The sequence below is a fragment of the Nyctereutes procyonoides genome, unplaced genomic scaffold, assembly GCF_905146905.1.
Source record: "Nyctereutes procyonoides isolate TBG_1078 unplaced genomic scaffold, NYPRO_anot_genome, whole genome shotgun sequence".
NCBI lineage: Eukaryota > Metazoa > Chordata > Mammalia > Carnivora > Canidae > Nyctereutes > Nyctereutes procyonoides.
Genome location: NW_026575126.1, coordinates 45,188,934 through 45,214,095, shown reverse-complemented (window position 1 = coordinate 45,214,095; position 25,162 = coordinate 45,188,934). Strand labels below are relative to the sequence as shown.

The 25,162-nt window shown below is 41.8% G+C and overlaps 1 protein-coding gene across 2 annotated transcripts in view; it reads left to right on the top strand.

Moving 5' to 3' along the window:
• The window catches only part of GRIN2A (glutamate ionotropic receptor NMDA type subunit 2A), a 415,475-nt gene that overhangs the window by 297,138 nt on the left and 93,175 nt on the right, over nucleotides 1-25,162 (top strand). For both annotated transcript variants that reach the window (XM_055340881.1, XM_055340882.1), the window contains one exon: nucleotides 851-965. In XM_055340881.1, coding sequence (XP_055196856.1) covers nucleotides 851-965 — 115 coding nt within the window. The remainder of the gene's footprint in view (nucleotides 1-850; nucleotides 966-25,162) is intronic.

The following is a 25,162-nucleotide window of genomic DNA, read 5'->3' as shown; positions in this document are numbered from 1 at the left end:
CCTGAGAAGCTTTGCACTATCTCCCCTATTCACTTTCTTAGCCACACAACATCCCACATTCTTCTGTCTCTCTCTGCTTTGGTCTCACTGGCTTGCAGTGAGTCCCTTGTGTGCATTGCCACAGGGCCTTTGCACATGCTGCCTGCTTTGCCTGGAATCTGCTCATGTCTCTTTTTCTAACCCAGCTAATGCTGACTCATCCTTCAGGCGAAGTGGCACTTCCCTGCAGAAGCTTTGCCTGACCCCTCTTTTACTTCCAAATAGCACATCCACCTCACTATTACAACACTTGTCATAGATCTGTAATTAATTAATGCCTGTCCTCTCCTTTAGACTCTAAGCTTCATGAGGAGAGGGATAATATCTGTTTCCTTATTCATCCTCAGCCAAGCTGCTGAGTCCTGGCATGTAGCAAGTGTTTAATAAACATTAGTGGAATGACTAGTGGCATACCATTTCTTTGAAGTTGCATACCATATGGTTAATGAGCCATCAGCTTCCTTTAGGGAAACTTGTTCAAACTTAACAGAACATGGTTTAAGATCCTCCTGTAGTATCATTTGGACAGAGGTCTATGGATGTGGCAGGACAGAAAGTTTCCATCCCATGTGCTAACTACAGTCAATTGATAACATCTGTGCAGGATGGGAGATTCTGAGGGTGAGCATAGGCCCATGGAAATAAGTGCCTGCCTGGGTACTAATACCCACACAGGTATAGGCCACTTGTCATGAGTGATGATGGCCATGTGAGGCTTCACTTTCTGAGTGTTACACGGATGGTGCCACCCACTCGTCTGACCTCTTTTCTTCTTTCCTAAAATCTTGTCTTTCTCTCTTCCCCTCTCTAGATTTATGGTCAATGTGACATGGGATGGCAAAGACTTGTCCTTCACTGAGGAAGGCTACCAGGTGCACCCCAGGCTGGTTGTGATCGTGCTGAACAAGGACCGAGAATGGGAAAAGGTGAGCATCCTTCTGCATGTATGAAGATGCTGGGGAGGGATGAAAGCATGGGCAACAGAGGTGGTCAACTTACTCCTTTTCCCAATACATTTCCTGCTAAACTGCTCCAGATCCCATCCCACAACCAGAAGCAGATCATTCTTGGAACGAGATAGACCAAATATCGTAAGGTGTAGCTGGAATGCTTTTTCTGGGTGAACTGTGGTAACTGTGTGCTGATCCTCATGCTGGCTTTTCTAATCTCATTAGGAAGGGTCCTTTAAGGACTTAGAATAAATAATTTAAAGACTGCAGTTTGGTTCACATTGTTGTAATAGCAAATGTTCACTATATAGCAGTGATCACACCACTTTGCCTAAACCCCATATTAGGTACCCTATTTACACATTTGGCCATAGAGATGAACCCCTGTATTTTCATTTACATAGTCATTTATTTAAAGTCAACTAATTTCCAGGACATAAGTGTATCACTTCTGTAAATCAAAGGTTGGCGAGGGAGGTTCTGTTGTTTGTGAAGTACACTGTCTAGCTACATGTGTATTAACTATTAAAAATATAAAACAAAGCTCTGCAGGAAAAAAATCATCACATGTCCCACCCAAGCCATGTCCTGAGTCAGACAGGGGAGACGTCACAGGGGATTTACAGATGACCCCACATGAAGGATGACAACATCTGCCCCATTTGCCCTCTCTCCCACCAAATCCCAAATTAGTCACCACACTATCACATACAGAGCAGAATAAAAGATATCAAAAGGAAGCCTGGGTCGCTATCTTGTCTTTTTTGACAAGCAAGGCATGACTTCTAAACTGCTTCAAGCAGCTTGAGATTTCTCTTCACTTTGCACATCAGATGGAGGCTTGAGAGATCCTAGGGGTAGGAAGATGCAGGATGTGGTGTGGGAGCCATACTATAATTAACTAGGATCAGAAGAAAATACTGTGCAAACAGAAGCATTGACTTTGGGGGATCAGTGATAGATTCCTAGAAGGGAAGATGAAGAGAAAGCTTTGGAAAAATTTTTGCCCGCTACACCCAATAGCTACAAAAGAAACTTTCCTTCAAGCGTACTTACAAAAGTCACCAAAGTAGACTGTGTTCTGGAGGATAAAACATGTCTCAATGTATTTAAAAGGACTGAAATAATACAGAATGCATTCTTTGACCACATATTGTTAAAATAAGAGTTAATAATAAAAATAAATCCAGAGAATCCCCAGATGTTTGGAAATTAGTTAAAACTTCTCAAAAAAGATTTTACTTATTTATTTATTCATGAGAGACATGGGAGAGAGGCAGAGACATAGGCAGAGGGAGAAGCAGGCTCCCTATGGGGAGTCCAATGCAGAACTCCATCCCAGGATCATGACTTGAGCCAAAGGCAGACGCTCAAAGGCAGATGCTCAACCACTGAGCCACCCAGGTCCCCAAGATAAAACTTCTGAATAGCCCGTGGGTCAGAGAAGAAGTCAAAAGATATTAGCAACTATTTTGAATGAAATGACAATGAAAACACAACATACCAGATTTGAAGAATGAAGTGGAAGATGTACTACAGGGGATGTTTATAGCTTTAAATGCTTATAATTAAACAGGAAAAGTCAGTGATTTAAACTTCTACATTAAGAAGCTAGAAAAAGAAGAGCAAATTAAACCCAAATGAAATAGAAGGAAGAAAATAATAAACATAAGAGTAAAAATCAACGTAGAACACAAAATATAGAGAAAATCAATAAAGCCGAAAGATAGTTTCTTTGAAAAGATTAAATTTGTAATTTCTAGCAAGAGTGATCACAGAGAAAGCACAAATACTACTAAAAAATACTAAAAAGTAAGACGGAATATCACTACAGATATTACAGATACTAAGACAATAAAATGTAAAAATATGAATAATGTATGCCAACAAATTCTACAATGTAGATAAAATGGCTATAGTTTTTGAAAAAAAAAAAAACCTAAAAATTTCCAAAAGACCTAAAAATGAAATAGTCTGAAGTCTCTTTCTAAGCTCGCTAAGAAGTTGAATTCATAACTAAAATCTTTCCCATTTCATAAACAAGAAAAACTCCTGACCTAGATGGCCTTGATGTGAATTCCATCAGACATTTTAAAAAGAAATAACACCAATCTACATAGTGTTTCAATATATTAGTAATCATAATCCAGCAATGTATTAAAAAATAATACATCATGGATAAATGGTACTTATTTTGGGAACACAAGATTTGTTTAACATTCAAAAAATAAATCAATGTAACTTACCATATTAATATAATAAAGGATAAAATTGTATGGTCATGTCATTAGATGCAGAAAAAGCATTTGACAAAATCCAATATATCCATTCATGATAAAGGAGGAAGAATTCTCAATCTGATAAAGGTTATCTATGAAAACCCTATAACTGACATCTCATATAGTGATGAAATGATGAAAATAAATCCACAAACATGCATTCAATTGCTTTTTGATGAATAATTATGACAATGGGGGAAAGGAAAGAAAATTTAAGATTTTATTTATTTATTCGTGAGAGACACAGGAAGAGAGAGAGGCAGACTCACAGGCAGAGGGAGAAGCAGGCTCCCTGTGGGGAGCCTGATGTGGGACTTGATCCCAGGACCCTGGGGTCATGACCTGAGCCGACGGCAGACGCTCAACTACCGAACCACCCAGGTGCCCCAAAAAGATTTACTTATTTATTTTAGAGAGACAGAGAGAGCTTGGGAATGAGCTGTAGGGGAGGGACAGAAGAATAAGGAGAGGCAGAGAGTCTCAAGCAAACTCCACAGTAAGCATGGAGCCCTACACGGGGCTCAATCTCATGACCTTGACATCATGACCTGAGCCAAAACCAAGAGTGAGACACTTAGCTGACTGAGCTACACAGGTACCCTGAAAGTAAATCATTTTAATAAATGGTGCTATATCAACCAGATATCTATGTAGAAAAAAAAATACCTTGGTCCATAGCTTACATTACACACAAAAATTACTTAAAATAAATTTAGGACCTAAATGTAAAAGCTAAAATTGTAAAATTTCTGGGAGAAAATTTTGGAGGATATTACTGTGATCTGAGAAAGCAGAAGGCAAAAGGCATTCAGTGTATAGTAAAAATAATAGACTCCATCAAAATTTAAAAATTTTTAAATTTTGCTCATGTACTGACAGTTGGAAAAGGAAAAGGCAAGCTGTAGATTAGGGAAAAAAATATTAACTCTCTGTGTATATCCCAAAGGGCTCATATCGAGAATATATAAAGAACTATAGAACAATAAAAAGTAAAACAACATAAAAGCAGAAAATTAAGTTAGACACTCAAATGTGCTTACCATCGTTGACCTTCAGAGACATGCAAACTAAAGCCAGAATGATGTATCATTTCACACCTGCTGAATGGCTAAAAATGAAAAAGACTGACAATACCAAGTGTTGGTAAGGATATGGAGCAACTGAATCGCTTCTATATGGCTGGTGGAAATGTAAAATTATAACCATTACGGAAAAGTGTTTGGCAGTTTCTCACAAAGTGAAAAACTTACACAAACCTTTCAACCCAGCAATTACATTCCTAGGTATTTACTATAAAGAAATGTAAACATATGCCCCAAAAGTAATATTTGTATAAAAATGTTCGTTGCACCTTTATTCATCACAGCAAAACATCAGAAGGAATGCCAATGTCCATCAACAAGGAATGGATAAATAAATTATTGCATATTCATAAAATGGAATGCTGCTCATTAATAAGGAATGAAGTGGTAATACCTAGAACACTGATGAGTTGCCAAAACGTTATGTTGAACAAAAGAAGCCAGGCATAGAGGAATATAGTGCATAATTCCATTTATGTGAAGTTCAAGAAGAGGCAAAGCCAGTCTATGGGATTAGATACAAGAATAATGGCTGCTTTTGTGGAGGAGGGCAATCAACAAAAAGGGGGCACAGGGAGCTTTCTAGAGTTATGGTAATGTTTCCTATCATGAACATTTGTCAAAGTTCATCAAATTATCACCCAAGATCTGTTTATTTTATTGCATGTCATTACATCTTAATTAAAAACAATTTGAAACCCTTCAAACTGAGATACCCAGCACAATTAACTACCAGTGTTTACTGAGTTTTTGCATTTAACTCCTGGACACGAATACTAGTTATTGAACACTTACTCTAGTTCTTCTCTAGGTGATATACCCCAGCACTGAATTATACTTCATTCATTCATTCAACAAATATTTATTCAGTGCCTACTGTATGCCAGGCACTATTCTTGATGCTTGGAATCCATCAGTGAACAAAAAAATAATTTCTGTACTCATGAAACTTAGATTCTAGTCTGTATGTACAGGAGGGTGGGGTAAGGAGCCTGTGCCTTGAGTGATGCTTGAGGAAAGCTTTGGGTTCTATTAACTGACATCTGATCTACCCTGTGGCCCACCTCCCCATCACAGAGCTGGGCTCCTTTGTGCATCTGGGACACTGAACATGCTGGTTTTGTTTTGTTTTGTTTAATGTGTAATGTTTTCCTGTACCCGCACCTTCTTTTATCCATCCTTCAACTTCTGGATTTTCTTTCTTACAAAGGCAAAGCCAAATGCAAATTACTTTTTTCCTGTTCTTAATAGGAGGTAGGGAATGTGGGCCTTTTCTGCCTTATGGTGTTGCCTTTTGAGGTTATTTTTCAGCTGTTTGAAGTTATACAACCTGAGGATCACTTGTGGAGCTGTGAAATTGTTCTCCTTGGCTGGATTTCACCAGTCCTGGGTCAGACTTGGCTCACACCTGTGAATTGTCAGTGCTGCCTTTGGATCTAGCTCATTTGCCAGGGAGCCTGTCTATAGGGAAACCACTGCCTCGCAGGTGATAACATTGCACAAAAGAAAGCTGCCCCTGACATCCTCCGCTTCCAGAAACAGAAAATGGCCTTTTAATATTTTGTGTGTCCTCCTTCAAATTCTTGTTGAAATACAACAATTTCTCAAATAGGCAGCTCAGGGAATTACTGCCGAATTGAGCTTAGAATGTACAAATGCTTCCCGTAGTTGGGCTATTCTCTTGGCACTCAGGGGATCAGGTGCTTCAGAAAAAACTCCTTGTGCTTCTGTCTTAAAGAAAGGAAGGCAGTGGAGCAGGTAAATACCAGTCATGTTATCCTTAAGCCTGGCTGCCAGCAGCATCCGAGGTTCAGCAGGTCATCAGAGGGGATGGCCTACGGAAGGAGGGAGCTGTTATCCTGAGGCTCAGCTGCCACTTCTTTTTATCTCTGAAGTCATCTCTGGCCTCATTGGAAGCAGCGGCATGTAATGAGGGTATCTTGGAAATTATGACAAGCTCTTGGAGGGGCATTTGCTTTCTGCTGGGCCCTTGTGTATGGCTGGTGTGGATTACTCCAGGGCCAAGACCAATGCGTGCTTGTGTCCAGCAGACATAGAATTCAGTGCTAAGAAGGCTTCCTCTTATAAATCAGGGTTTCCATGTTCTTTGCCTCTCCTTTTCTCTAGTGGTTTTGCTCTGCCTTGGAGCTTGGTGGGCCCAAGGCTTCCCAGAGATGTTTGCAAACAGTACCATGGAAGCAAGGCAATTGACAGCCCAGGCCAGTACAACCAGTACTCCCTGGGCACCAACTCTGTGGCCATCATTCTATCAGGCACTAGGACTTATCCAAGGGTGAGTAGGAAACCATCCTTCTCTTCAAGTGGCTCATAACCAAGCCTTCACTGGGGTGAGAAGGTTGAACCTGACTCAGCCCATTGGGGTAGTCTCCAAGAGGGTAAGGCCTTCGGGGCTAGGGTTTGAGCATAGACCGGATTTCTCCAAATTGAATAATATTCTTATTAACGACCTGAAAAAATGCTTTGGGAATAATTCTACTCATCATATTCAGGTTACACTGCTTTAAAATGAAAATATATATGTGTATATGCACACACATATATACACGTATGTACAGACTAGCTTTAAAATGGAGATAGATTTAGAAAGAGAGACAGAGAGGGAGAGAGAGATTCACAGAAAGATTTTGAAAGCAGTTTTGAATTTTTGACCTCAAGCATAAATAGAACCAAACCCATATATATATTAAAGTTAAATAATCCTTTTGTTTTCTAGAGATGCAGTAATTAAGGATGGTAGCAATGCCCCAGAAGACATGAGAGAGACCCATCATGTCTTCCCAAACCAAAAGTCCTGCTCCCATGCTCTGATGCATCTGCCTCCCCTTCCTCCTCCTCCTTCTGTTTGCATTCTCCCTGATGTCCTTGGTGCCAGCTGCCTCCCACACGAGATGACTCCCAGATCCCTTGCACCAGCCCAGACCTCCGATCTCCACTCTTGCTTGCACAACACCCCCATTCAGATAGCCCATAGATCTCCACCTTCCTCTTGTCTAAGGTATGGTCATTCTCCTGTGTCCCAGCACAGGCATCTTTACTCTTACCCTCCCAGTACCAAGCCCCCTGCCCCCCCTCCCCTCGCCGCATCCCCTCATATTCGGTTGTCATGGGCTTATGCTGTGCTCCCTGATGTCCTTGATCCTTTGAATGTTTTTCTCATTTTGCCAAGGACAACCTTCCTGGTTAATCTCAAGTGGGTGGGGCCCTTTCCACTTCATTTCGACAGACCTGTGTACTAACTCCTAAGAGTGTCACTTTGCATTGTCATTGTTTGCTTGCATATTTATCTCCGATTAGACCACCAGCCCCACCTGGGAAAAGGTCTGTTCCTTCCATGTTTCTTTAGCCTTGCCATAGGACTTTGTTTCTAGCATCCAGAAGGGTCTCTGTACAATCTGTTGGTAATGAGGACTTCAGATTACAGTCACCATTCATTAGGAGCTACTCTGCACCAAGAACTATGTGAGAATTTCACATGCATGATCTCATTTAGTGGTTCCCACAACTCATCTCAAGGAGGCATGTCTTATTCCTGCCTCACAAACAGAAATTCATGTTAGCATGACCAGTTTCAGATTCCCCCAGCCTAGTATGTAATAGGGGCAGAGTATGAGGGGATCCCTAGGTGGTTCAGCAGTTTAGCACCTGCTTTCAGCCCAGGGAGTGATCCTGGAGACCCGGGATCAAGTCCACATCAGGCTCCCTGCATGGAGCCTGCTTCTCCCTCTGCCTCTGTGTGTGTGTGTGTCTTTCATGAGTAAATAAATAAAATCTTAAAATAAAAAAGAGTATGGGGATCCCTGGGTGGCGCAGCAGTTTGGCGCCTGCCTTTGGCCCAGGGCGCGATCCTGGAGACCCAGGATCGAATCCCACATCGGGCTCCCGGTGCATGGAGCCTGCTTCTCCCTCTGCCTGTGTCCCTGTCTCTCTCTCTCTCTCTCTCTCTCTCTCTCTCTCTCTCTCTCTCTCTCTCTGTGACTATCATAAATAAATAAAAAAAAAAATAAAAAAAAAATTAAAAAAAAAAAAAAAAGAGTATGAGTGGAGGTTGGCCTGACCCCAAAGACTGCATTCCTAATCATATCTTACGGAAAGACTGGCAGTGGGACAGGGATATTTTAGAGGAGAAATTGAGAGTTCTTCCCCCCCCCCCCACCTTAGAGTGACATCCACTTCCTTTTTCTCATGAGATGCAGCAGATTCCACTCAAAGCCAAATCACTGGAACTTGGGAATAAATATTTATCATACTTCACAGGCCATGGTTTATTCTGGTCTATAGCAGTTCCATCTTCCAGGATCATACCTTGTCCCTTGTTTCTTGTGCATAATGAAGGAGATGCCTCTTAAAGAATTCCTGGTGCAGATATGATACAGGAGGTCTTTGAAAAAGCTTAGACTGAAGTCTGGAATGTCTAGTTCTGACATGGCATGTCAGTGGGTGATGAGATCTAGGGAGGCTTTCACCAACAGTGGTGTATGCATGGGGTACAATTGTGACATGCTGTGATTCCTAATTGCAGATTGCTGTAACTCCCCCTCTTCTAGATCACTGTATTTCAACTACCCCTCTGTCACTTCCCCACCATGTTTAGCCCAGAATGACTCAGTGAGTAGTCTCAAGAACTCATGAGAATGTGCAGAAGATTTCTAGTATGTGTTTGCTTGTGTGTGTGTATTTGCATGTAATATCAATAATCTGCAAACAGGTTCATCCTGCTAAAGGAGTGAAGTATTTATGCAAACATTGTACTTGGCTTCTGCACACACATATTCCAGTGATAATGTGAATGAAGTCTTGGAAGAAAATTAAAATTGAGACACCACTAGTAAATGACTAATCGATAGAACAATTGTGTGCATTGCTGAAAGTAAAGAGCATGGTTTACACATACTACAAGGAGGGAGAAGGACATTCTGGCTTCTTCTATGTACTCACTTTGCTTGGAAGACAGTGGCAGCCCACTGATGAAGCCATGCGCTCTGGCCATGACTAGCCCTGAGAGAGCACTGTTCTCAGATTTTCACTGTTCTCTTACCATTCGATTTTTGGTGCTCAAAAGCTGAAATGCAGTATTTGTAGAATGGATGTAAGAATGGATGGAAAGATTGGTTTTCATGAACTTTCCCATATGAGGAGCATTTTTTAGTGTTGGTTGATCATTCAGGTATAGTTCATGGGGCTCCCTGTATCAGAATCACTGTGGGAAAGATGTGGAGGTCTTATCTCTACTTCAAACCTACAGAATGATCATTTCCGATTCTGCTTTTTTCACAAGCTCTCCTCATGATTCTCATGCCCCTGAAAGACCTAGAAGCACAGCTTTAGGGCATAGATCTACTCTTTGTGACCCTGAAAAAATGGTTTTATCTATGTCATTCTAGTTATTAAGACTCTCTGCTTCTTAGTCTTTGCACTTCTTTCTTCCTTTGGAATACAATATTTAGTGGCAAAGCCTAAGAGAAAAGGAAATAAGGAGATTTTTGTTGCACCTTGAGTAATCTCTGATGAGACTGTACCAATGTCAAAGAAAATGTTGTTTAATAATGTAGATCAGTTCCTGTCACCTGGTATATTCTCCATAACTGTTGTTATTAAATGATTTATTTTTCTGTTAAATCTGTCCTGCATAAACAGAGGTGGTTGGATTTGGGGTGCATAACCCTTATTCATTCACACATGTACTCCATCAAACAAGATGTTCAAAATAGCTACTGTGTGCAGGTCATTGTGGAGAGTTGTGGTAACACATGGACCAGTCTTCAAGATACATAGAATCTAGTAGGGCACTAGGGATTACTCATAACCACAAGACAGTGTGATATGTGCCACAAAAGATGTTTTGATAAAACTCTATCATATTTAGAGAAGATATGCATTATGTGTAGGCAGAAAGATTGAGGGCATCTGTACAGAGGACTTCTCATTTGAACAAGTGTCAGAGAATAAGCATGATATGGACTTCTGAATATATGTAGGAGGCCATTCCATGCAGAAGGAACATTGTAAATGCAAGCCCAGTAACAAGGAGTTCAATGTGTTTGAAATAGCTTGCGTGGTAGGCAACATTCTAAGGTAAGGAACATTCTAATGTTCCAACATTCAACATTCTAATGTTTTTGAAATAGCTTGCATGGTAGGGGGGCAATGCCCCTTGCCCCCCTGTAATCTTTCCCTCCTGGAGGGTGTGTGGATATGATGAGATAGGTCTTCCATCATTGTTATGTTAGGGAGCCAAAGGGGTTGTCAGCTGATTTTGAGTTCATCAAGAGAGAGATTATCAGGCTGGGCCTAATGTCATCACATGAGCCTTTTTAAAGTAGAGACTTTTCTGCAACAGCAGAAGAAGCCAGACAGATTCTAGCACAGTAAGGATTTGACTGCTAGGCTTGAGGATTGAGAGGCCACGTGACAAAGCCTGTGGGCCTCTGGGAGCTGAGTTTTGTCCCTGGCTAGCAGCCAGCAAGGAAGCAAGGTCTTCAGTACCACAGCCCTCAAAGAGCTGGACTCGGCCAATGACTTAAACGGGTTTGGAAGTGGATTCTTCCCAGATCCTCCAGCCATGTGTCCAGATTGGTTGACACCTTGATTTTGGCCTTGTGAGACCCCAAGCAGAGAGTCCGGTCAAGCCCTACTGGACTTTGGGCCTGCAGAACAGTGTTGGAGGCCGTTTTTTACGCGACAACAGAAAATGAATATGTATTGTTGGGAAGAAATGATGAAAAGGAAGCACCGTGCTGGAATGTGAATTCTAGGCTGCAGGACTTTATTCAATAATTGTTGGAGCACTATTGAAGGAGAAGAAAACAGAAAAATAATGATTAGTAACAGCTAACATTTATTTAGCATTGACGAGGCACCATGCAGGGCGCTAAGCATTCAAATATATAAACTCATCTTGTCCTCACATGGACACTGGAATACAGATGTTGTTACCCTCTTTTATAAATTAGGGAATGAAGCCAAATTCAATAACTAGCACAGGGTTGCAGAGCCACAGCCTGTTCTCTTAGACGTGAACTCTGTTGCTGCTTTAAAAATGAAGTGGTGATTGGTAGGGATCTTTGGAAAAAAATCTCAGGGGCTGTTTAAATAGCTTGGTTTAAAGGAAGTGTAGGTATGAAAAAGACAGTGTCAGTGGGACCTGAAAGGAACCTCAGAAGGGAATTGGAAGCACATAGCATTTACTGGATAATTGGTTGAGAGATTCGTAACAGAGCAGAATCAGTCAGATATATATATATATATATATATATTTTTTTTTTTTTTAATTTTTAGGCTCGGGTCTGTCCTTAGGCATATCTGGGTTGAGTATTTCTGGAAGAAATCTGTCATGCCCATTAATGACATTGTTTGTCTTCCTTCTTTCCTTATTCCCCCTTGACCCCTGCTTCTTTTTCTCTCTTTCTTTCCTTTTTACTCCTTTTAAAAAAAAGATATTTATTTATCCATAAGAGACAGAGAGAGAAGCAAAGACACAGGCAGAGAAAGAAGTAGGCTCTATTTAGGGAGCCCAATGTGGAACTCGATCCCGGGACTCCAGGATCATGCCTTGGGCCAAAGGCAGGCGCTCAACTGCTGAGCTGCCTAGGCGTCTCTTTCCTTTTCCCTCCTAAGCCACATCTAAAGTCAAGGGCCCGTTTGTAAAATGGGTTTGGTGATTCCACTGCCTTAGCAGAATCTGTGTGAAATTTAACTTGTTTCCTTATGTAATGATCATTAAGTTTTTCAAATGATGCGAGCCCTAGAGAGGGAAAGTAAAGCCATCACAGAAGATTTAAAATGATCATCTGACTTCCCTAGAGTCATACATTGTGGCTATTTTAAATACCTACACAGTACAATATGTTAGGTCACAGTGGGGAAAAGATAGTAGGTCTCTAGCAAATTAACACTTGAAACTGAGGTAAGTGGTACGGTCTCCTTGTGTGTGTGTGTGTGTGTGTGTGTGTGTGTGTGTGTGTGTGTCTGTGCATGCATGTGTGTGTTTCTGTTTCTGTCTTTCATTGGTTCTCTCTCTCTTTCTCTCTTTGCATTTGTATCATCAAAACAATTCCCAAATAAATAGCAGTTAAATCAGTGCTCTCCTGCAAGGCAACATTCTGCTAAAAATTTTCTCTATTTCAGAAGTTAGGGGGGAAAAGCAGTTTACAGACAAGATATCTCTGTGGGAACATGCATTGATGGGAATGTTAATAATAAGGATGTTTGGGATCCCTGGGTGGCGCAGTGGTTTGGCGCCTGCCTTTGGCCCAGGGCGCGATCCTGGAGACCCAGGATTGAATCCCACATCGGGCTCCCGGTGCATGGAGCCTGCTTCTCCCTCTGCCTATGTCTCTGCCTCTCTCTCTCTCTCTCTCTCTCTCTCTCTCTCTCTGTGTGTGTGTGTGTGTAACTATCATAAATAAATAAAAATTAAAATAAAAAAAATTATAAGGATGTTTGGTGGTGATGATGGTAGTGGTGTTGGTTGATATGAGGGTCATGATAGTAGCAGGTGCCAATAGTTGAGTTCCTATTATATGATGCAGTTAAATGTTTTCAGGGCATTATCTTGTTTAAATATCACAACATTCTCTGCATTTTATTATATCTAAAAGGGAGCTAATAATAGTACATACCTCATAGATTGTTGGGAAATTTTAAAAATATGTTTATCTAGTGCCTATAATACTGACTGGCACAAAGTAGATGGTCAGTAAATGCCAGCTTCAATTATAATTGGAGTTCCATATCATAGGAGAGAAATCAGAAGCTGCATAGGATAAATGACTTGCCCAAGGAGACAGTGGCAAGGGTAGAATTGGAACCCCAGCAGTATCTCTCTCAAGAGAGCCAGAGTCAAACATGGTGTCATCTGGAGTATCCATGTCTATGGAACCCATAAACCCAACTTGATAAGGAAGCTATCTGAGGGTGATGGGGGCATGATCAAGCTGATAGATGGTATAAATGTAAGGCAAAGGCTGTACCCTTGATAGTGTGCCATTGCCATCAATTATGAAAATGAGTGAATAGATTATTTAGATGATCTCAGATGAGTGAATTATTCAGAGAGCCTCTCAGTCAGAAGTATTTCTAGAAACTCCTAAAGAGACAGATGAAAACCATTTTTATTTTCTGACAGGGTCATCACCTCCTCTTTGCATAGATGAATGCAAAGCCCTGTGCTCCTCTGACAGAAGGGGGAAGAGAAGGAGAGGGAGGATAAGTAGAACAGCAGGGTTTCAGCCCAACACTGCAGAACATAGAATGAGACTTCCCTGCGTCATATAGGAGAGAGCTTTTTCCTGCGTTCTCTGGGATGCCAGATTCTTCCAGAGTGCCACAGTGGTCTCTGAATGGATAGGGGTTAACGAGACAGGATCCAGCTTTAACCAGAGACGGTAATGCTCTGTCTGATTGGTATATTGGTATTCCAAGTGAGCTCTCATTTGGGGAAAAGATAGAATATTTCTAAAACAAATTTGAAAATGAGTAGACAAAGGAGATCGACTTTAATGGCCCTCTGAATATAATGAAAATCTTCTATGCCAAACCTTACAATGTTGGCTTTCATATTTACAATTTAATTTTAGCTGCGTGATAATCTTGTAAAGTGGCTGGTCCTCTCGGATTTTTGAGTAGGGAAAACTTGGAGATATTCAGTGACATTTTTTATCAATAGCTGATAAAAGATTCAAATGTAGGTCTTAGGAGTTTCCACGACTGGTGCTTGTTCCATCATGTTGTACAGTTTCTAGGATGAATGATGCCAATTTTCATAAAGGGCCTAGAGATTCTTGTGACTTGTATCTGCCTTGAAAGTTGAGTGGAGGGGGCTAGGAGGCTAGTGTAATACCTAGCCTATTACATAGATTCAAATCTTACTCTTTGGGGTAAAGTAACTACTAACTATGAGTGTGTGATACGATTGAACTATTCACCCATCCAGTTATTCACCCATTCATCCATCTAGTCATCCAATGTTCAGTAATAAACCATCTGTCTGTCCATCCATCCATCAACTCATCTGACAAACCATTTCTCATCCATCCACGTTGGTCATCCACTCTTGAACCTACCAAGTTACCCCTACTGATCTTTTGCTGGCTATTTATCGATTACCGACCTGTGCCAAACCTGTGGTAGTTATGGGTGAAGCAGAGATGAATAATACAATGTCCCTGACCTCAGGAAGCTCACAGTCTAGTGGGAGACATGGAGAAATGAACTTTTTTTGAGAGAGAAAGACAGTGGAGCGGGGAGTGGCAGAGGGAGGAGAGAGAAAATCTTAAGTAGGCTCCATGCCCAGCACAGAGCCTGACACAGGGCTTTATCCTGACCTGAGCTGAAATCAAGAGTCAGACACTTAATCCACTGAGCCACCCAGGAGCCCTGAAACGAACTTTCTATTACAGCATACTCATAGTAACATGAGTGCTAATAGTAGAGGCAAGCCTCAGGCACTGCCCAACGTCTACCCACCCTGGCTGTGAGGAAAGCAACAAACAAAGGCTTCCTGAAAGAGCTAACACGTGTCCTGAGTCCTAAAGGATAGAGAAGAGTTATCCAAGGGACATGGGTCACCTGACCCACTTTATGAACTGAATCATAAACATTAGAGGCTCCTCATATTTTTCTCATTTCACAGTTCATCTGGCTGGCAGCAGCTGGATTGCTTCCCACCCCACCTACGACTACCAGACCTCAGTGGTTTGTTGTCTGAAACTGCTCTCGACTTTCTCAACATTGTCTCTGTCAGTTTCTCTTATTTCCCCATGTACATGCTGTTGGTGCAGACAGGAATGACATTTGTCTGTTAGAGAACAGTGAAGTGGTGTACCCCGGCAATCTGCTTCTGGCTACAAGTGGCTGTGTCAGGCTGCCTTCTGTAGCCGCAGTATGGTTTTCTTATTTGTACTGTTGGCAGCAGAGGTTGCACTCCCCACTATGCTGTTTTTCTTGGCATTGGAGCCTGGGTGGGCCAGAGGGAGAGGCAGAGAGAGTGATTTGAATATTCCCAGTGTTGGTCTCTAAGCTGTGGAAACACTGAGGGTGCTTTCAGACTCTGAAGACAAAGAAACTAGCTTTCTGTACCTCAAGATAATTCCCCGCGTTGTATAAAATAATTAACAATGGAAAAAATATTGTGTCCTGGCTATAGCTTAGGGGATTTATATTTATTACTTTGATTCTTTTTTAACAGGCATTCAACATGAGTACTATTAGTCTTTCCCCTAGTTCATATCTAAAGAAACCAAGGCTCTGTGAGGATTGATGACTTGCTCAAGGTTAGAGAGCAAGGAAGTAGCAACTTCTAGACTCTGGCTCATGTGTGTTAGATGCTGAGGTCCTTGATTTCAACAACACCATATGGTAGAGAGAGAGGTTCTTTGTATGTTAGTAGTAAAGGTTGCCATTGCTTTAATTATGACAAGCTACACTGGGAGTCCCCCATCCCTGCATGGCTGACATGCTCCCAATGTTTGCAAGAAGAGCTATTACAGGTACAAGATTCCCTGCTGGACCAGGAGTCTTCCTGAGCTTTGCTCAGAGCATCCCACTGAGCCTCATGCAAATCTGCCACATAATCAGTCTCTTGCAGCTTTGTGCAAAACCAGTCAGCCTCCCTCTGCAAACCTGAAGATGTAAATTCCCCCTGACTCCTGCAGGGTGCTGCTTGTTCATTCCTCATTACTCTACCACACGGTTCGTTATCTATAGCCACTGTCTCGAAAATGTGTTTTAAAACTCATCACAATCACATCTAGAGAGTTCTTAGAGTCTATTTTCCTCCCATTTGAATTATAATTCTGTAAATTAGAAAGACTGAATGGACCTGTTTGAGAAGGAATGAGATAGGGGCTGAACCATCTTGGTTTCTCTCAGTGTGCAAATAAAGACTCCATTGGAAATGCATATAGGAGAAAAATGTGAAACTGAGAAAAAGACAAGATAATCAACTTTTATTCCCTTGAAGGGAGTTGTAGAGTGATGTGAAGAAACCAATAGCCTCTCTCTTATGTTGTGTTTAATTTTCATGTTGAAATGGACAGTCTGAGTCGGAGGAATCTTGATTCTTCGTGTCATTTCCCACCACACTAGCCTCTATGCATGCCAGCAGATTAGAGCTGATGCTATCTATATTTTTATTTTCATGATTAAAATGTGTTTGAAGAAAATAGGACAAGCAGATATAAGGTAGAAAAAGAGGGCAAAAATCAGATTTGGATCAACCTCCAACAAGCACCAATTTTGTAAGGAGAACAGGAACATTTCCCTCCTTTTAACAGGTGAGGACATGGAGATTCAGGCAAAATAAGCGACTTGTTCAAGGTTTCTCAGAAAGGACTAAACCCATTTCGCTCCCCAAATAGCATTTGAGCTGGTAACTTGAATCATCACAGCCAGATTTGAATTCCATTACCAAAATGACACCCTAGGCTGTGCATTCAGGAATTGTCGTCTCTTTGAAAATGGATGAGCCTTCAAAAAAATATGGAACAGAAAAAATATGGAACAGTCATCAAGTTATACTATGAATCAATCAGGACAGAAGTTGAAGACAGGGGCACCTGAGTGGCTCAATGGTTGAGCGTCTGCCTTCTGCTCAGGTCATGATCCTGGCATTCCGGGATCGAGTCCCGCATCAGGCTCCCCACAGGGAGCCTGCTTCTCCCTCTGCCTATGTCTCTGCCTCTCTCTGTGTGCCTCTCATGAATGAATGAATGAATGAATGAATGAATGAATGAATGAATGAATAAAATCTTTAAAAAAAAGAAGAAGAAGTTGAAGACAAAGATGTATCTAATCCAGAGTCCCAATCCCAAATCCTCAAAAGATAGAGGAGTGATCCACGCAAAGAGAGGTCACCACCATGGTCAGCAGAAATGGGTGGAGGCTCTCTTCCATTCCTGCCCCTTAGAGCATGGCACTGGTTAGCAGCTGAGACATTTAGGGGCAGGGGAGGGTGTTGAGCAACTCTACAGGATTGAGTTTGGCCATGGGTAATGCTTAGTTCTGAGATCCAAACCAACCCTGAAGAGTTGGCAATTTTTGTATTTCTCAGATTATCAGTGTCTCCATCAGTCAAACGGAGCTAATGATATCATCCACCCCACAGGCTTCCTGTGAGGATATTAATGCTACCATTTATTAAATACTTCCTGTGACCAGAAAGAGCTTTTAGTTTCTCTTAATTCACACAAAAATTCTATGAGATTGGTACTATTATTATCTCCATCTCATAAATGAGAAAACTGAAGAATATAGAGGACAAGTTAATTTCCAAGAATCTGAACTGGACTTGAACCCCCATTTTTCTGATTCTGAAACCCACGCTCTGTCCACTTAGTTCTTTTTTTTTTCCAACCAAATTCTATTATGCAGGTGACATCATCCAGTGTTGCAGGAGGCAGGGGGTTCAAATGGGAAAAGCATGGGGTTTTTTCTATATAATTTCAAACAGTGAAAACAAAAAGCCTAATAATAATGTCTGAGCATTGACCATGACATAGGCTTTGAGCCAAACATACTACATACATGATCACATTTTATGTTCTCCAGAACCCTAAATGGTGAGTATTATAATTATTTTTATTTTGTAGATGAGAATATTGAGGACCAGTGAAGTAATTCATTGAAACATGGTCACCTAGGCACTTCATAACTTGTGGGGATTATAAATAATGTATATAAAGCATCTAGCCTAGGGCCTGCTATATAGTAAAAAGAGTTTAATAAATGGAAACTATTCTGCACAGTGCAATATGGATTTTTAAATGGGGATTATTAGGACTTTTTTTTTGCATTTTGAGTAGATTTCTAGAAGCCTATTGCTAGCATTTTCTTTTCTCAGAGGAGCTAGGCTCAGACTTTGAAGATGAACATATTTAGGCATCATTGTCCACTTGTTTTCTCTTTGCACCCCACACAAGATGAATACCAAAATATACAATCACACAGGTCCTGCCTGTGGCCAGAAAACTGCCCCCAGTTCTTTCATCAATGTGCTGAACTTTCTGGTCCACGTTCCTTGAATGTGCATTAGTTTACCACTCTGAAAAATGGTAATACTATCTCCTTTTCTGTATGTGACCATCCACCATAAGACTCAAACGACATGAGATAATAAACAGCAACTGGTAGCCCATAAAAGGCTATGTAAGCTTGGGATTTTATATTATTATCCATGTAATGACACATAGCACTCCAGCCAGGATGCTTTTCCAAGTGTGTCTATTATCTGAAATTTCCTTTTTCTGATTCTTTTCTCTCTTTTTTCCCCAATATAGCTTCTTAGCCAGTGGAACACTAACAAGTATATTCATAAGATTGCACTTTTTGGCATAAGGATCCAGGAAAGCTTGGGTTATATTTATAGTTATGAAATTAATGGTATGGATTAATTGTGCAGAACCTCAAACTAGCAAGTGGAATTAAAAATAATTGTCAGGCCTTTGGATTTATGGATAGAGCTAAAATAACACCAGGCTGCTCTTGGCAGGACCTTCTTCTCTGTGCACAGAATTATATTAATAGGGCAATATCAGTTCCATCTAAAATAGAGAACAGTGAAGGACGAGCATATCTGTCTTCCCTGAGGGGGAAAAGAGCAAATGCATTTCCTAAGTGTCATATTGGTAAATAAGAGTTCTGATAAAATTAGTGCCTTGCTCTTTCCAGTTCTGGACTTACATACAGGGGTTAACTTCAACTTCGTGAAGATGTGCACGCTGTAGGTATGATGGCCCTAACCTTGATTGAATACCTGTGATGGGACAGGCTGGAAGGTCCATTTAAATGGATTCATGTAATATTTTCCAGAGCCCTGTATATCATAAAACACCTGATACTGGTTGTACTATGACCACATGACAAATGGAACAATAAAATCTTTGTAGGCATTTAAAAAAATTCTTACAGTAATCATAGGATATGGTTACCTGTGTTATGCCCACTTTACAGAGGAGGAAGCAAAGGCCAAGGTCACACAGCTAAGAAGCAGAAGAGCTGGTGCTCAGGTTCAGCCAACTCTGGAATCCACATTACTCTCAGTATGTTTTACCAGATGATACCACAGGAACTTGGCAATTGGTTACAGGAAGATCATGGTGATGGTGGCCATGCTGATACATTTATTTATTCAATTGTTTACATAATAAACACGTGTCTACTCTGCAAGAGGCTCTGGGCTGGATATAAGGGATGCTAAGGCACAGAACACAGTCCCTACCCTCAGTGAGTCTGCTGGGGCAGACAGGTGACTTGATGGGTACTTAAAATCCTTGATGACATAAGCAAAGAGGAGGTCACTTGGCCAGTTTTGTGGGGTTAGGGACTGCTTCCCAGAGAGCTGCCTTCTAAGTTGAGTTTCAAAGGGCAAGTAGGAGGCTGCCAGGTAGAGAATGGGAAAGGATTTTATTTGCAGGGTGAGTTGCAGGTGTTGATTATTAGCTAGCATGGGAGGAGTTAGATGGAAGGCTATGATTAGTTTGGTGGTATTCAAGAGTCAATGTGTAGGGGGTAGGGGTGGAATGGGGATTTTGTTGTCAGAAATTATTTTGGCATGAATGCAGCCAACTACAGAGACCTGGGAATGGGCTGGGTTGATTAGACTATGATCAGGCATTTCTGCTTGATTTCAAGTGTAGTGAGAAGCCATCAAAATGCTCTAAGGGAGAGAGTGGACCAATCACATATGCAGAGATATTTAGAGTGCTGGCTAGGGCTACTGTGGAAGGGATAGGCTGAAAGGCCCTCTCTGGGGCAGGGAAACCAATCTGTAAGCTGTGACAGAAACCAGTGAGTGGTGAAGGCTAAGATGGAGTAGTGATCTTAAGCTAGGGAAGAAGTGGTCAAGGAAAACTATTCAAACATTAAGGCTATCAAGGATTGCTGATTGATTTAATATATATGGTGGTGCAGGGAGATAGGTGAATTAAGGCATATTTCCAGGCTTGGGAGTCCCAGAACTCATATTTGGCCTCTGGGAGAGAAAGTGCATATTTTTCAACTGAAGGTAAGATGGGGAGTTCTACTCAAAGTCTATTGAGTTTGAGGTTTCCTGAAGGCAGTTGAGAGTAACTGAGGGAAGACAGATCTGAGGGTGGTCAACAGAGTGATGATACTCAAAGAGTGGGCAGTAAGAGAAACCTGAGCATGGAGGTCTGAGGCCAGTGGGGAGGATCAGGACGTGTAAAATGTGCAGAGAAAGGGTAGGAGTGTGACTGTCCAGAGCAAGGAGATTCATGGAAGATGGGAGGGTCTCTCAAGGTCACATATGCATCTGCTGGATTTGGTGTTGAGAAAGCCACTGGTGGTCTTGGTTGCACAAAAGGACAATGACTAGAGGACAAATGGTGGTGTTAGGCTCAAGGAGAAGGCCTCTTTCATTACTGAAGGAGAGAAGAAGGAAGACAGGTGTCCTGCAGCAGGTAAGCCTATGGGTTTTGTGGCTTGTCCATAAGACTTTATGAAATAAGAGACAGATACATCACCCGGGAGTGAGGATGTAGCTGGCCTAGCTGCAGTCTCGTGGGCAGGTGTGAAGGTTTGAAATAGTTCCTAGGGAATGGGATAGGAAAGGAGAGCAGGATTTTGGGGCAGAGAGGGATTCCTTGCATTTGAAATGATATTGATCTCTGTGGTTATGTGATCCCCACCTGCACTTAGTGGTTTACAGCCAAGTCAGTGGTTAGATTGATGACCTGAGGGTGATGCCAGGAGGCTGTGACAGAGGGACAGAGCAGGGATGGGATTATTGTGGGTAGGCAAAACATCGAGGAATGTGATGGACAAAGAGGTCTAGTTTGGAACAGGGAGGAAGTGAAGGCATGAGTAAGTAGACCAATTGGAGAAAAATAGAGTGCCCCAGGGACACATGCCAGAGGGATGCAAGGGAAGACCTGTGCCAAGGGAGGGCATTGTGGAATTGTGGATTAGCTAAATTTAAAGTCATCAAAATCAAGCAATTCTAAGTGAATTTCCCCCTATGAGGAAGGATGGCTAAAGTGGACTGGAAGGGGACAATGTAGGGAAGATATAAAACTGACCTCTAACTGGATCCATATGGTCCGACAAGTATGAAAGTATTTATGAAGGAAACGATACAATAATTTGAAAATGCAACAATTCCAAAAGATGTAGGAGATGATAAAAACCAGCCATACGTGGATAAAGTCACCATATTATCCCTGGGTATTGAGCAAATCCTTCGGGGGCCCCAAGGCCAATTGCCAGTTTGAACTCATGTGCAACCAAATTCCAACATACACGTATTTGAGCCCAACATCCCAGGGTTTCTGTCATCCCGTTCTGATGTATCCCTTTATCCCTCTTTCTCTCTCATCTCCTTTGTATATCGTGTGTCTTTTTATCCAATTCAGGCAACTACCTTTCATCCAATTTGTTGAACTTCCTTCAACAAACATGTCCCTTGGCTAAACTGTGATGCTTTTGTCCATGCAATTCATTCATCCTAGAAGTCACTTCTCCCCATTCTGTTTTTCCAACTTCTGCGCCTTCTCTGCAAACCACCACTCCCCCTCCCCGCATTGACCCTCCACCTGTAACTTCTCATCTCTCCCACGAGATCTGCTCTCCCACTCCTGGTGCCCACACCCTACCAATTTATTTCACCATTCTGCTTCTGTCACTTGTCATAATCTATTTTTTAAAACTGATTCTGTGGCCTTTTATTTCATTTTCCTGGTTAGTGAGTGGGTCTCTTCTAGATAGGAACTTAGATCAGGGGTTGGCAAACACTTTTTGTAAAGGGCAGCTAGTAAATATTGTAGGCTTTGTGGGCCATTTGTCTAGATGGCAAGTACTCAGTTCTGCTGTTTTAGTGTGAAAACGACCTTAAACAACACATAAGGGAATGTGCATGGCTGTGTTCCAATCAAACTTTATTTATGGACACAAATTCAGATCTTGTACAGTTTTCATATGTGATGGCATATGATTCTTTTGACTTTTTTTTCAACCACTTAAAAATGTAAAATTGATTCTTAGGTCATGGGCTATCCAAGTATTGTTGGCCTTTGGGCTGCAGTTTGCTGACCGTTCCCCAGCTTTGAGCCTACTAAGTGCTGTATCACCAGTGTTCAAACAGTTTATGACACATGCTAGGCACTCAGTAAACATTTGTTGAATAAAGTCACCCATGAATCTATGTACTCCAACCCTAAGTGGCTGAAAGCCTAGAGACTAGCTTTGCCTATCAGTTGTTGATGCTCAGAATCTTTGGAAACAATTTGCGAGGGTCTGAAAAGCTTTAATTTAACCTGGGTGACACAGCTCATACTTACCATTATTGAACTTGAACTTGGTTCTTTTGACTCCAAGAGCCTTTTAAACTATGAGGTTGCCAGTATAATTCAACAGGAAATGCTGAGTAGCTGCCTAGTTGGTCACCAAGATCTGAATTTCGTCCCAGTATGGACAGCGGTCTGGAATTGTTCATTAGTGTCCAAGATGAGGATAATTGGTTTGGGTGAAATTGGATCGACAGTGGAGGGTTACTTATGCTCAGTGTTCTGAAATAGTGAATCTTATTTAGCTGATCCTAAGGGGATCCTCCTCTCCCCCACTGCCTCCTACTAATCATGTTTTTAATAGTGGGCAAAGCTGTGGATAAGCTTATTACTGTTTCCTCACCATTAAATCTTCTGTTGGCTTTAGTATTTCAAAGCATCCTCTTGCTGGAAGACTTTAGGGCTCAGACAAGCCTGGAGCAAAGTAGTTTGGGGCCTGAGCTGAGCAAAGAAAAACGATTGTCAAAACGCTGTCTCACCTAAGGAGAATTGGAACTGTGATCAGTGCATTTCATCACGGCAATAGGTCTTACCCACATATGGGGGGTTTAGGTTAGCATCCTCCTAATAACTAGCAGGGCCTCAGGCACCAACCCCTGGCTTTCCCTTTTCATCTGGAAGGAGGAAACCGTCCAGCTCAAAGACTTAAATTTGTTATTTTTCCCCAGATACTGAAGAACAAATGCCCATCAGAGACCTGACACCAAGTTCTGAGCACCCCACTTTGACAACCCAGGAACTTCACGGGCGAGGGGATGAAATGCTTTGCAGCTAATCGATACCCTCAGGTCTTTTAACCTTATTTTAAAACTCTGCAGACACTGTCAATGAGGTTAACTTCATTCAGGGCCGAGATCCAAATGGAATTGGCTTTTTTACATAATGCTGAGTGAGGAAATCCATCAGGTTTTGCCTGTTCCATCCCTCAAGTCAAGTTTGATGCATTGAAGTCCCTTGCTTCCTTGGTCTGCAATTTAATTACCTGGAACTTATCTCCTTTTATAAACTGTTACACACTCAGCCCAAAATGTTTGCCACTTTTCAAGGTTTTCATTAAAAAAAAAAAGTTACCCAGGGTTAAAAGGAGGCATCCCATCTATATTCATGCCCAGCCTTGTCGTAATTTTCAGTCTAGTGAGAATGAAGAATGACTTGATAATCCCAACCAAGGAGCTGTCCTCCCAGGTATCAGTCTGGGTCTGAGCCTGCCTCTCTTGACCACATCCTAACGTTTACTGGCAACTCTGCCAAGGGAGTGAGAGCTGCTAAATATCATTCAGGTAAAACAATCAAGAAAGAGCTATTTACTCTGCCACATTACAGATGGCATTTCATTTACCTCACAAGTAGAAACCACACTGATCTCTGAAATTTACCCAGAAAAAGTACATTGGAAGGTCAAAAGGGAAACCATGAGCGTATTTCTAAATTGTCCTTGTGAAGGTGTTAAAAATGATAGTGATTATCCCTGCTATTGTTACAGAGGATTGACCTTAGGTCAGATTCTCATACAGTGTTCTATGCCTACCGCTCCTACCCACCCCCAAGCCTCCCCAGCCCTGGCCACCCACGTGATGCTATGATTGTCCCCTTCCCCATCATGTCTCTTTCTGAGCTGCATTTGCAGACTTGTATCCACTCTGGTTTTCTTCTCCAAGGCTACAGTCCTATAAGGATCTCCACCAAGTTTATGTCTGAGTTTTGATAACAACCCATGCAGCACTGTAGTTGGAGACACGAGGCCTTGACCATCAGCATCCCAAGTAACCATGATACAAAAGGAAGATGGAATCCTCCCTTCTATGGCTCCTTATGTAATGGTTGGAGATTACCACAGAAGCGCAGAAAAAGTCTAATCAGCTGTTAGAGCCCTAATTACATTCCTCTTGGTCGAAATCCCCAAATTACCTAATTGTCACTCAGTTCACATTTGAGCGGTTGATTTTTTTCTCCCCCTGATCTATTATTATTCTAATCGCCTTTTGGATGTGGGGTGTTGGTAGCAGTGTAAGGGCTGACTACAGTTCTGCTGTTAGAGCCTTTCCCATGGAGGAGTCCAGGGCCCTTAGAAGAATCAGCTCTTAGGTAAACTGAGGAAGGAAAACTGCCATACATGAAAGAGACCTGTGAGACCACCACCTCTGGCTGTTCTCTCTCCTTCTCAGGAGTCCCAGCTGCCCAGGACATGGCTCTTTTCTGTCTTTCTGATTGATCCATGGAATATTCCCTCAACAGAGCAAACTGCTCCTGTCTGTCCTTGTATTTGCTGAAGCAAATATGATGGCAGCCTTGGGAACAAGACAGGCAGTGACAATGGCCCCAGGCTCTCAAGTCACAGTCACTGTTTGATCTTGGGCAAGCCACAAGACACGTAAGCTCCCCATTTCCCAACTGGTCAGATGAGGGTGATGATGGGCTCTTCCTTACAGGGCTGTCAGAGTGAGATGAAAAAAGGCATCAAGAAATGCAGTTCTTGTAGTTATTAATTATTTAAT